This window comes from Micromys minutus (genome assembly GCF_963924665.1).
Source record: "Micromys minutus genome assembly, chromosome: 4".
Lineage (NCBI taxonomy): Eukaryota > Metazoa > Chordata > Mammalia > Rodentia > Muridae > Micromys > Micromys minutus.
The window spans coordinates 32,507,088-32,520,895 of record NC_137973.1 but is presented as its reverse complement, the minus strand read 5'-3'; the positions used below and the strand labels follow the sequence as shown (position 1 = coordinate 32,520,895).

Sequence of the window (13,808 nt, the reverse complement as noted above, 5' to 3'; positions counted from 1 at the left end):
AGAGTCACTATTCGATTTAATTCTTGCAAAACATATTCATTTTTTAACCTCTCTTGCTAAGTGTGTTCATTCAATTAATTTTCATTAGTTTATTGAGGCCCCACTGTGCTCCAGGTACTATACCAGACACTGGGAATACAGATTAATTACAAGGCATTACTAATTCAGAGGAAGATGAGATAAAGGAATCTCTGGGTTTGTGTCCTGTGATTAGGACATCCACCAAATGTGACTTGAGAGCTGGGCAGTGGTTAGCACACGCCTTTAATCCCAGCACTCCTGAGGCAGAGGCAGGTGGAACGCTGAGTTTGAGACCAGCCTGGTCTTCAGAATGAATTCCAGGACAGCCAGGGCTACACAGAAAAAACCAAAAACAACAACAAAAACAAACCTGTCTTGAAAACCAAACCAAACCTAACCGGGGTAAAAAAAAAAAAAAAACTTGGAAAAAATGTGACCGAGGATTGAATATACCAGAATCTACGAGATGAGTTGAGAACACAGAGGTCACAGGGGTCAGGAAGCGGTTCCTGGAGGGGAGAACAGATGAACTGCATCTTGAAGACATGTGGCTATTGTTCAGCTGAAAAGTAGGAATTTATTAAAAAAAACAGTACAGCGGAGAATGAGGACATTGGGGGGTTCCAGGTCGAAAGTCTGGAGTGGGCTTATGTCCATGCTGCTGTTAGGAGAGACAAACTAATAGAAAATACAGTTGCCTTGTTTGTGTGTAACCTGCCCTTCATGTTCGTTTTCTTGGTGGGGGCTACTAGTTTAATGTGTCAGCCTTGAAGAGCAACTTATCTAAGTGATTTTACTAAAGCCCCCAGTTTATACTTATCTATCACAGGAAACAAATTGTTGTAGTAAGTTATATTATGGTTTGTTTGAGCAACTTAACTTGAGCACAATTGAAGAAACAATTATTTAAACAAATGGTCCCAGCCTATATTTTTTTTAAAAAGTATTTATTTTTATTTTATCCATTAAGAGTGTTGTTGCTAGTATAAATCCTAGAAGTGAATCTGCAGTATTTATGATCTTTATCCAATCTAGTATTTACTTATATTTTTTAAAAAATGCTCTAAGATATATTCTCCAATGAGTTATAAAACCTATTCTACTAAGTTGATAATTATGACATTACTGTGGATTCAGAATTTATTCAAATATGTGTATTAAAATATGCATAAACTTTATATACATATAAGCATATGTACATGCATATATTTTTATTAGATATTCTGTATTTACATTTGAGATGTTACTACTTTCCCCCGCCCCACTCCCATCCCCCTTCCATTTACCTTCATGAAGGTGCACTCCCTCCTAATCACCCTTTCCACCCCATTACCTTGGCATTCCCCTACATTGGGAAAATGTGTCCTCCCTGGGCCAAAGGCCTCATCTCACATTTATGCCAGACACTGCTATCTTCAGCTACATATGCAACTGGATCAATAGGTCTCTCCATGTGTGCTCAAAGGTTGGTGTTTTAGACCATGGAAGTTTTGGAGGGTTTTGTTGGCTGATAATGTTGTTCTTCCCATGAGGTTGCAACCCCTTTCAGTTCCCTCAGTCTTTTCTTTAGCACCTTCATTGGGGTCCCAGTGTTCAGTCTGATGGGTAGCTGTAAGCATGCTCAGCTGTATATATATGACTCTGAAAGAGTCCCTGAGGAGGCCTCTCTATCTGGTTCCTGCCAGTAAGTAGTTCTTGGCATCAGCAATAGATTAATTGCATATGATCCACTGATATGAAAACATGGAACAACAATTATAAGAGTTTGTGTACATGTTTTACATTATTTTTTGTTTGTTTGTTTTTGAAGGTGGTTTTCTTTTTTGGGTTACACTGAACTTTGTCCTATCTTCTTGTATACCATCACTACCAACCACAACCACCACCACAATAAAAAACCAATAGTAAGGTTCATATGATTTACTTCGAAAGGTACAAATAAAATTCTGATAAGAGTAAAAAAATAAATGTGTAGCTGCATGCCATGCCTGTGCACCACACACATGCAGTGCCCATGGGGGCCAGAAGAGGGAGACAGATATCCTAGAATTGGAGATACAGATAGTTGTGAAGTACCATGTGGATTCTGGGAACCAAACCCAGGTCCTCTGCAAGAGCAGCCAGTACTCTTAACTACTAAGCCGTCTCTGATATCCAACACTGGTCTGAGAAATTTTTAGTCCACTGTAACTCCGGTCAAACTCTGAACGTAAAAACAAAACTATCCAAACGAACAACAAATCTTGTGCAACAGTTTTAGATTTAAGTGAAGCTAACAGAGAGGCTCTGCATGTTCTACACTCTGTTTTCCTCATGAGCACGTGTCAGAGTGGTGCACTTATCAATTTAACACTGATACTGATACTTCGTTTTTTATCCAGGCTACACAATTATTACTAGTCAATTCGATTTTTACCTAGTATCTCTTTTTCTGGGACCTTTGAGGCCCCTGTATACTAGGAAGCTTTCTTAGACTTGCTTTGGATGACTTCTACAGTTCCAAGGGAGTAAGGTATTTGTAGATCAGCCTGAGGTTGCCTGGTACTTTCCTCATGTCTAGCCTGGGCTAACATCTGGAGGAGAAACACTACAGAGGTTGTCTCATGCGTACAGCTCCCAATGACTGCTGGTGCTTGTATTGATGTGGGCACCTGGCTGTTTCTTCTCTGCAGTTCTCCCTCACCCCCTCCCTCACTAGGTTCTAGAGGAACTTCATCTATGCAGTACATCTAAGAGAGTTCTGCTTTCATTTCCTTGAGGGGCAAGAACACAAATTATTTGGAATTTTGTGTGGGAGTGTTACTTATCCCATTCTGTTAATGTTTCCAATCATTTATAACAGCACAGACTCAGGTACCTTTTGTTTCATGTTATTATCCAAAACTAGGTTACTTATTGCTCTTTTTTTTTTTTTTTTCCCAATTTGGCCACTGGGGCCACTTTGAAATGATTTTATGTCCCTTTGACATGGGCTGTTCGGTCCATTTGGGCCATTTCTTTATTCTGTGGTGTTACAAGAATACGTCTCTTGGGTTATCAGATTTATAATAGTTGGGTAAGTGATGTAATCTTTTAATGTGGCCAGAAGAGCAAACCGTGTAAATCGTCCGAGTTCATCAGTAACTACACTTGGTATCTTCAGTTGTTTTCAGTTCAAGGTCCTGTCCCTGTCTTATCTGCAGCCTGGTTTAGAAATCAATGATGCTTTTGTAGTTTTACGTTTTCTAAGTGGAAGAAGAGAGTCGAATCGATCTAAGAGCACATGCTTTGAAAGAAGCCTGTGGTACTGATGCCAATAAGTAGAGACTACATTCCTGTTGGAATAGTGTTTGACTATCTTTACAAGCTAAATGAGAGGAACTTCACATTGTAAAAGAAGAAAAGGTAAGACACAGGGCTTCTGTTTATTTTTGAACAAAAGCAATCCTCAGATTAAAAAAAAAAAATCCCAAGCCCATTTTAATAATGACAAACATTCAGTTTCTAAAGGATTAGGGAAGGAAAAGCGTCTCAGGAACCAGACCAGGGCTCAGTGCTCAAGTTCGCAGAGAGTACACTGGGTAAAATACCAGGCAGCTGTCCTGATATGTATAATTATAACTATAATTAGGAAAGAGTTTGAATTCTCACAAATCTGCTTACGTGTATTCATGTTCTTCTAATGCTGTTCCTGCTGCGGGTCAAATTATCCCCCACATTAATCCTGGCAGGCGTCCCTTCACAGACACACTACACAGCAGTGTTTTCTTTGGAAGATACACTTCCTGGCATGTCCAGTACTCCTTAGGGAGTCCAAGTGCTTCTGACAGCCAACGTTTCTTAACTTCTGCAGTTCAACTCTGCTCCTGCCTTTCTGAACTACATGTAGCACACAGGAAGAACTGGTCTAGGCAGAATGCCCCTAGTTAATATTGATATTAGTTAATATTAGTTCTAACTTAAAATGTGGCCGAACTCATTGGTTCTTATTCAGGAGACCCTGAAGGAAGGAGGGGCTGGATGCAGGGGGTGTGAATCATACTTGCTAACCCCACCTCCACTGTTGAGGTTTACTTACTTCCTCAGCTGGATCCTAATGTTAGCCCTTCAAGATCAAGCCAGGACAGCTAACTAAAAGCTAATCGAATTCTTTAATCAATCTGTTGGGAGACAGCAAATTATTTAAAAGACTTTTAAACCCAGAAGAGCAATTTCTTTTCTTGTTTTGTATTTTTTTGTTGTTGCTTGAGCCAAGTTCTTGCTACGCAAGCCTGGAGCTCACAATGTAAACTAGGCTGGTATTGAACTTGTGAGCCTTTGCCAGGTCTGGAATGACAGATTACATTACATGTGCCACTATGCCCTGTCTAATCATTTCTTTTTTAAGAAAATAAAAAAGGGGGATAGGGAGATGGCTTGGTGAGTAAGACCACTTGCTGTGAAGGCAAGTGGATCTGAGTTCAAATCTCCAGCACCGACCTTAAAAGCGGGCATAGTCAGTTACTAAGATGAATAATTTAGTTAATTTATAAAATTAAAGTTATAAAATTGATATAATGGATCACATTAAGAGTTCTATGGAGTCATCCATTTATTAGATTTACTTAGAGAAGCCACCTTGTTTCATAAACATCAATGAGTATTTATTCAGCATGTGCCAAGTGTCGGGACTTAGACTCTGTTTGCCCATGTGGTACCCTCACTGTTTTAATCATGAAGGGAGAGTTCCTCAATGTCTGCACCCTTGATCTTGGACTTCTAGCCCTCAGCACCAGATGGTCCTTCTTTCTGGACTGCCCTCTGTGGGAATTCTTGAAACAGACATGTGGGCTCTGCTTACAAGGTCAAGTTCTAGCCAGTATGCACTTGTTAATGTGAGCAGCCTTTTCAAGATGTGTTATCACCCAACGAGGTCTAGCTGTGCAGTATTAGGGATACAAGTGTCTAGAACTAGAACTCTGCTAATGACATACAAAGATGACAAGAGAGGGCCTGAGCTCACCGTCTGGGAATTACCAGGAGAAACGAGAGGCTCAAGACAGGGAGGAGATGCATTAATTAATGGAAACCCAGTATCACAGAAGGAAAAACAAGAAAGATTAATGATTGAGGGTGGAGAGAGAAAGGGAGGGAGGGAGGGGGTAGAGGGAGAGAGAGATTGATTGTGACTGATCCCTGGGCAGTGAAGCTGGGTTCCGTCTTGTCAGTTCTGAAGGCGCCGGTAGATGGCGCTTTCCTGTGGAAGCCGGAGCATTGCGTTGCCACATCTAAAAATAAGCCAGGATGACAGCAAAGAAAGCGACAGCCAGCAGGAAGACTCGCACTGTCACCAGTGACTCCCCAGAGCTGTCCCTTTCCACCGTCCTTGTCATCAGAGGCTTTCGTACACGATCATCTGTAGTGAGAATAGTTTTTCGGGCTCCCGCCCACTTTCCAGGGCCTTGTAGGCGATACTGGACCGGTGTGCAGGGCCCCAGTAGCAACTGTAAAGCCAGCTTGGGGTCCGTGAAGGCCAGAGTCAGGAGATTGGGCCTGACGCCCACCAGATCTGCAATCTCTTCCATGGTGTCTATATAGTCTCCCTGGATGGTATGACGCTGGCTGTCCACATACCTAAAGCAAAGAAGACACAAGTCCTAGGCTATCGGCAATTCATGCAAACAGCAAGGCAACCAACCAGTGAGCTCATCGCTGCTTTGTGAGCGTCTATTTGGGGGTTTGATATCATGGTAAGAACTGTGAAAAGAGGACATTTGTTGCCTTGCTTAAGGACCTTAAGATGTTCTAGACTCTGAGGCATAAACACTCTGTTCAAGGTCAGACATGGATACGTGTTTAGGTAAATATTCTGGGTTGCATGGGAAAGTGGAAATGTAAAGAGAAATTAGATAAGAGAGCTGTAGCAGCTTCAGGGGTCAGAGGGAGTTATAATTCGGGGGTGGCGGGGTGGGGGTGGGGCAAAGGATGAGAGCACAGGACCCAGCTGCTCCAACCCACAACTTCAGGAGTCAACAGGCTAAAGCCCAGGTAGTGTTTAAGTGACCCTCACCAAACAGTACATCTGATTTTCCTCAAGATAGATTTTTCCTCCTCAACTTCCTTTAGGCCCTAAGCACAGCCTTGAAACATGACCCATCAGATTCTCTCTCCTCTGTCCACGTGGAAAGCACAGGTACCAATATCCCTTCAGTGTCACAGTGTAATAGAAACCCTCAAGCCCACACACTGAAACTAAGTAGAGAGCAATATGCTTGCCACTGAGAAATACATCAAGTGCCCATATGTCTTCCCGGGAGCATCTCTTACCTCTTTGCCATTTCCTCTCGAGCCTTATTTATCTCTGCTATCATTTCACTTTGGGGGGGAAGTTTCTTTAGCCCTAAAGAGAAACAATTAAAATAGAAGCTTTAATTACTTGAGAATGAGCAGCAATCTTGTGACAATCACCACACTGTGGAAAATTCAAAGAACTACAGGGCTTGGAAGAGATTATAAAATGCATTCACTCCCCTACTACCAAAATGTGATGGTAAATGTGTTGAACACCCCAAATCTGGAAAGCGGAAATTGGAAATGCTCCCAAATCCAAAATTTTTTTGAGCACCAAGAAGATGTCTTAAGGGGCTGGCGAGATGGCTCAGAGGTTAAGAGCACTGGCTGAGTTCAATTCCTAGCAACCCTATGGTGGCTCACAACCATCTGTAATGAGATCTGGTTTCCTCTCTGGCATGCAGACATACATTCGGGCAGAGGGCTGTATACATTAACACACACACACACACACACACACACACACACACATCCATATATGAAGATGCTATAAAAAATTACTCCACAATGTTCTCACATATCAGGTCACACTCAAAGACAGGCACAGCAGTATAAAGTCCCATAAAATGGCTATGCATAAAGGTATATAGAAAAAGCAATTCATTTCATGTTTAGACATGTGTCTCAGCTTAGAGATAACCTGTTAAACATATTCAAACTGTCCAAAATCTGAAATTTGGAATACTTCTGGACCTAAGCATTTCAGATAAGGACCCCCCTTTTTTTCCTCTTAAGTATACTTACCGATGTGCATAGGTTACTTTAATCTGTCTTGCAAGATATTTTTTATTGCTTTGATTTTTGTGATAATACAATTACATTTCCTTTTTCCTTCAAACCTTCTTATACACCGCTTCTTCTTCTTTTTCTAAGATTAATTGATTTTATTTATATGAGTACACTGTCACTATCTTCAGACACACCAGAAGAGGGCATCAGATTCCATTACAGATGGTTGTGAACCACCTGGTGGTTGCTGAGAATTGAACTCACGACCTCTGCAAGAGCAGTCAGTGCTCTTAACCATTGAACCATCTCTCCAGCACTTCTTCCTCTTTAAAATTTATGACCTCTGTTTCCATTTATTATTACATACATATATACATATGCATATATGTTCATAAATATAACCCGTTCAGTCTGTATAATGTTACCCGTATGTTTGTGTTTTCAGGGCTGACCATTTAGTATTGCATAAGCAATTGGTGTGCTCTCCCTAAGGAAGACCATCTCTCCTGCTCTCAGCATTTCTCACTGCCTGTTGTCTTTCTGTAGGATTGATGTCTTGTGTCCTTCTCCTTCCACTTTGGCATGTCCATTAATGTTGTCCTTGTCCAGCTCATGTTTGGGCATTCATGTTGGTAAGACTTTCTGTGTGCAACTTCTGACATTACTAGGAGACACGATCTCACAGAAAACTCCCTGATCCTCGGGCAATGACAGTCTTTCCAAGCTATCTTAAGGGATGTGGAAGGGAGTGGAAGATAGCCATGCACGGGTATCTTGATGATAAACAAGTTTTATACTTCAGGAGAAGGTGGAGGTGAACATCTCATCATGATATTTCATGCTGAAGTCCTATGGAAGGTCAGCCTCGCTGAGTTCTGTTACTTGATAGGAGGTGAGGTAAAATCAAGGGCAACTCATAACCTCAATCTTCAGAAGTAAGTTTAAGTTCTGATGTGCAAACAGTTCCAAAATCAGGAAATTGATGCCAATGGTACCAGTTAGATAAAGTCCAAATAGTATTTAAGCCAAAATAACTCCGGAGCAACCAGTCTTCATAGAAAAGTTGGCACAACGCACACTCCATAAAACTCTGAAACAATTTTAGATTGTAATAGAGCTTCCCTAGTTCAATAGTCTCCTCTAGAAGTCTGGTATTAAGCAATTATCTTACTTCTACTTAAACATGTATGGTCATAGAGACCTTATCTATTTCCCAAGCATGGTACAATTGTTTGGCTGTTCTATTTGCTGGAACAGTCTTTGTAGTAACCCTCAAATCTACTTTTACACCACTTGAAACACTGGGTCTACCTCTGCTTCTGGGTTGAAACAAGAAACTACAACTCTTTTATGACATTTCACTATTAGGTCAATCCTAAGCCCCTTTATAACAGCCTTCACGTCCTCTGCCATCATTGTGGTTCCCTCTTCTGAACATACCACTCTCCTGATAGTCTCTGTAAACATGCAATCCAGAAACTCAGTGTCCAAGAAGACCCTTCTGTGTTTTCTATGTGTCTTCTTGGTTGAGCCATGGGAACTGTCCCTTACAGTTCAGATATTGAGGAAACACTGTAATGTTTCTGCTTCAACCACAGGTCTTTAGGGTGTTTAAGGAACTCATGTGAAGAGTTGATTTCTAGGTCACTTCTCCTGGTTTAACCAGAGGCTTTACTTTTAATACTGGCACGCATTAGGAAAGAGACCTATTTCTTTTCTTTTTTTTTCAATCAAGCTTTTAATGAAAAGATCATAAAATAACAGTTTCTCATCACTGTACATTAAGACTGCATGCTTTTGAATGGAGAGATTAGTCATGAATAAATCACTCTAAAGACCTATTTCTTGACTGAGAGACAGCCAGTTCATTTTTCAAAGTTCTGTAGCTGAGACAGACCAAGATGTGTAGAATAATATGAGGTAGTTCTTTCTTGGTTCATCATTTCTAATTCAAGCATTCCTGTGTTTAAACTTAATTTTTAAAATCATATTTAAATTTTGTGGATCAAATAGCACATGGCCCACTGGATAGAACTGGGAGGAATTGCGAAATGATAGAAATTGAAAAATTTGATCAATCAATGTCCATGAGTTTTCAGTAGGGAGAGAAAGCTGTAATTTCAACAAAAACTCTCAATTAACTTAAATTCAACAGCAATGGTAATCAGTTGTAATATTACAACCATATAAAGAGCCTTAGTGGGCCCTCTGTTCCATACCGCATTATCATCCCCACACACAATGAAGCCAGCAAGCCAGAGGCTCCTCTCTGGTTTCCTTGCACTCTTCGTGATTTCAGAAGCCTCCTGCTTCATCCTGACATGGTACTGCCTGACTGGTTCTTCTTATCCAACTGATATTACGCATCCATCAAAAGTTCACTCCGTGGTTCCGGATGGACCCTTCAAACCAATACTGAGTAAATCTACTTCTTCTGTGGGTCATCCATTTGAATGACGTGAAGAAAAACCTTTGTCCTTCCTCAGGCTTTAACTTCTGTAGCCTAAACTTCTCTAGCTACTTGTTATACATTCATATGGTGTGCTTTCAAATCCCTTAAGTCCAATAATTTTATGTGTCTGGTTGTTCTCTCTCTCTCTCTCTCTCTCTCTCTCTCTCTCTCTGTGTGTGTGTGTGTGTGTGTGTGTGTGTGTGTGTGTACATGACATGTGCGTGGTTATAACCAGTACTCTGGGTACTAGGAAATGAAGCAGAGTTATCTGCAAGGGGAACAGATGTTCTTAACTTTCTCCTGACTTTTGGGCCATCTCTGCAGCCCTGTGTAAGCCTTTTTTAAAAAAATCTTTCTCCCCATTCCAGCATTACTGTCTTGCTTGTTTTTCTTTCCCCAATTTATTTTCAGATATAGGTTTTAATCTGATTAGAAGAGAACAGTTCTGTTATCCTTGGACATTAGGATTTCATAATGATGCTGAGTCTCAGGAGGTCTTCAAGCAAGGCTGACTCTCACCAAATCTATTATCCTAAATGCTGAAGCCTTTTCACACAGAGCTGAAGCTGGAAGAAGGGCCTACGAGGGATTGGAGGAGCAAGGATTTGAGAAATCAAATATTCCACATTCTGGATGGCTCTCCAAGCATTTCTTAGTTCAGTGGTTCTCAGTCTCTCTGATGCTGTGACTCTTTAATACAGTTTCTCATGTTGTGGTGACCCCAACCTTAAAGTTATTTGTGTTGATACTTCTTAACTGTAATTTTACTACTGTTATGAATCATAATGTAAATATCTGATATGAGACTATTGTGGAAGGGTCATTGACCCCCAAAGGGGTTAACCCACAGGCTAAGAACCGCTGTCCATGGCTGAAACTAAGTCATGCTAGTCTATCTTTGACTTTGCCTCTAACAAAAGAGTTATGCACCAGCTGCTTCCAGCCTAGATGAGCAGATTCTAGTCTGCAGTGCACATTGGAGTCACCTGGAGAACACTTTTCTCTCAATGATGTTCCGGTAACTCCACCTCTGAACTGAGCATTTCAAGAAATGGGATTAAAGCATGCCTCGTTAAGAAAAAAATCTCTTATGTGACTTCGATGTTTATTTACAGATATAAATTACTACTTTAGATTCATTGAAAATGAATTTTCTGACACTGTTCAAACCATATCTGCCCTGTTGGTATTTAAGAGTATTGTATGGGCAGAGCTAATGCATGTCACAAGGCTGTCCATGTATAACATCACTTACCTTTGAACACCTGAGTGGCCCAGCGCCCTTGGAGCTCTGAAATCGGCATAATGGCTCCCAAGGGCTGAATTAAACCGATGATTGCAAGAGTTGGTTTTTCCAGGTTGGGTGGAAAGACCTTTTTGTACAAGGAAACCTTGTTTTTGACTACTTTGACAGAGTCCTCAAGAAAAGGAAAGGCAAAGCTGTAGCCTGTGGCAAAGATGACCACATCAATGTTATCCTCCCTGGAGCCATCCTCAAATATGGCGGCCGTCTCTGTGAATTCCTTCACGTTTCCTTTCACCTTCACCAAGCCAGCAATGATACGATTGGGCAGGTCATCGTTTACCGTTGGATGCTGACTCAGAGGTCTGTAAGTGGGGAAGGTGGACAAAGAGGTGAGGTGAGCGTGAAGAAGGAGGGAAGAAAGAAATCAGCATGTAAGCTTCTGCTCTGATGGTCAAAGGCACACCTGCTCACCCTTCCATCTGGCCAAGGAACCTGCAGGTCTGCCTTACACTTGCTTGGCATAGATCAGGACATTAGTACCAGATAGCTTGGAAAGAGAGGGTATTGGAGGAATGAGGGGCAAAGAATTTTGTCTGAGGAGTGTATAAGTGCTTTCTCAGGTAACAGCAATATTCTGAGGTATGGTCAGGTCTGACCAACAGTTTTCAGACAACTCTCAAGAAACAGCAGAGGCAGATCATAAACATGTCCAATCCTATTTCCAAGAGATATACTTAAATCATCATTTTCCAAACCACAAACAAACCACTATGTGCAGCAATCTATAGTCTGTATGTAGGTGGTTTTTCTGTGCATTAAATTACTCAACTCTCAGTCTTCATCACGGAAGTTGGGCAGATGTCATTATTCTTGGTTTATAGATGGGAAAGCAGATCTGGAGAACTTGTGTGACGTCCAAGTGTTACATGCTTTAGCTTTTAGAATGTCTGTCAAAATAGCTTTGTATACTTCTGACAGGGTACGGAGAGTTGCCCGAGATCAGGGAGTAAGATGCCAGGTGTCTGTTTCCAGCTCCTCAAATGTTTTCTTTTTTAAAACATTATTTATTTAATGTATGTGAGTACACTGTTGCTCTCTTCCGACACACTAGAACAGGGCATCAGATCCCATAACAGATGGTTGTGAGCCACCATGAGGTTGCTGGAATTTGAACTCAGGACCTCTGGAAGAACAGTCAGTGCTCTTAACCACTGAACCATCTCTCCAGCCCCTTCTTGAGTATTTTTTAAAAACCTGCTTTATTACAACTAATCTGCAGATTCTACCCTATATGAAGACTCTTCTACATCACAACATTGTTTATCTCATCCTCCTTTCCAAACTGCTCCCCATCCTTTATCTCTAATCATCTATCTACACAGCTGTGCGAACCACGAAACTATTAATGCCAGTCCCTCCTCTGACCTCCCTGGATGGTTTTCCCAGTCTCTCACTGGAATGTTACAGTTGCCTGTGCATTGTCACCCTGCTGTCTTTCCACACCGGCTTTAGAATGGAAATTCTTTTAAATAATCCATTGTTCCTTTTTCCTTTATGCGCACTGGTGTTCTGCCTGAATGCATGTCTGTGTGAGAGGGTCAGGTCCCCTGGAACTGCAATTAGACAGAGAGTGTGAGCTGCCATGCGCAGCTGGGAATTGAACACAGGTCCTTTGGAAGAACAGCCAGTGCTTTTAAAAACTGACCCATCCCTCTGGCACACAGAATGGAGATTCTTAAAAATATCGTGCTACCTGCTTCTTAATATTTTTCTTAAAGGTTGATTTATTATTTGAAGTGTGTGTCTGTGTGTGTGTGTGTGCGTGTGTGCACCATGTGTATAAGTAGCTCTTGTAGAGGCCAGAGGCGTTGGATCCTCTGAAACTGTTGGTACAAGGGAGTGTGAGCCCCTGGCGTGGGTGCTGGGAACAGAACCTGAGTCCTGTGCAAGGGCAGAAAGTACTCTTAACCTCCCCATCATCTTTCTCCAGCAACACCTAAGTATTTGAATGGCTTTGCCCCGGTTTCACACTAAATCTTATTTAAAAGGTCAAATAAGCTTTCATGCCTCGTGAACACAAATATCTTCAATTTAATAGAATAAAGGAAAATTATGCAAGTCAGAATTCAGAGATGATCAGTATTGTTTTTAAAAAGGTCTGTGTTAGAAAAAGAAAATTGAAATGATTATTTCAGATTAAGAGAAATTATAAATATATGGCAGAGTGCAGTAGTGTGAGCAATACATTTTAGAAAGCATATAAATGCTATAAATAAAACTGTTGGGAAAACTGTTGTAACTTTAATATGCTAATGCTTTAAATGTATTTATCAATTTAAGATTTTCTGACTGTGATACCTGTGTTATGGATATTCCAAAGAACATTCTTTTCCTTATGTGATGTATGCTGAAATAGTTTAGGTGTTATGCCTTAGTGATTACAATCTCTCAGGCTGTTATGTGTGCACGCTGTGTAGACATGAATCTATTGATAGTTCAAGAGGAGACAGAAAAGAGAGCAAATCTAGCTAACTGGTCAAGAAGGAAATCTAGGTAAGAGGTGTACATGAGTGGGCTTTGTATTTGCTAATTGGGCAACTTTTGTGTAGATCTGAACACTTAAACAAAAATAAATCAAAAGTCAGGGGAATGGCTCAGGGGGGCAAATACCTCTGGGGCAAGCCTGATGCTCTCTCTGAGTTGGATCCTCAGAACCCACACAGTAAAAAGATCCTCTGTCCTAGACATGTGGACCTTGCATGTGACTCCGCCTCTCTGCCAAATAAATAGGTAAAATAAAAAGGGCAAAAACAAAGCACTTAAAATCAGTCTGCAGAATTGTTTTCATAAAGTTTTAACAATGATTGATTGGTGTGTGAGTGTGTGTGTGTGTATGTGTGTGTGTGTGTGTGTGTGTGTGTGTGTGGTTTTGTGTGCCACAGTAACATATAGAGGTCAGAGGTCTACTTGTATGTCAAGTCTTTCCATTGTGTGGGTCCTGGGATTTGAACTCAGATCATCAAGCTTGGCAGCCGTGTCTTTACTCTTGCA

The 13,808-nt window shown here is 41.1% G+C and overlaps 1 protein-coding gene across 3 annotated transcripts in view; it reads right to left on the bottom strand.

Annotated features, from left to right (window-relative positions):
* Positions 1 to 3,411: 3,411 nt before the first annotated feature.
* The window catches only part of FMO5 (flavin containing dimethylaniline monoxygenase 5), a 51,301-nt gene continuing 40,904 nt past the window's right edge, over positions 3,412 to 13,808 (bottom strand). For all 3 annotated transcript variants that reach the window (XM_080915822.1, XM_080915823.1, XM_080915821.1), the window contains 3 exons: positions 10,767 to 11,119; positions 6,307 to 6,379; positions 3,412 to 5,613 (listed from right to left, as the gene is read on the bottom strand). In XM_080915822.1, coding sequence (XP_080771948.1) covers positions 5,268 to 5,613; positions 6,307 to 6,379; positions 10,767 to 11,119 — 772 coding nt within the window. In that variant the 3' untranslated portion in view covers positions 3,412 to 5,267. The remainder of the gene's footprint in view (positions 5,614 to 6,306; positions 6,380 to 10,766; positions 11,120 to 13,808) is intronic.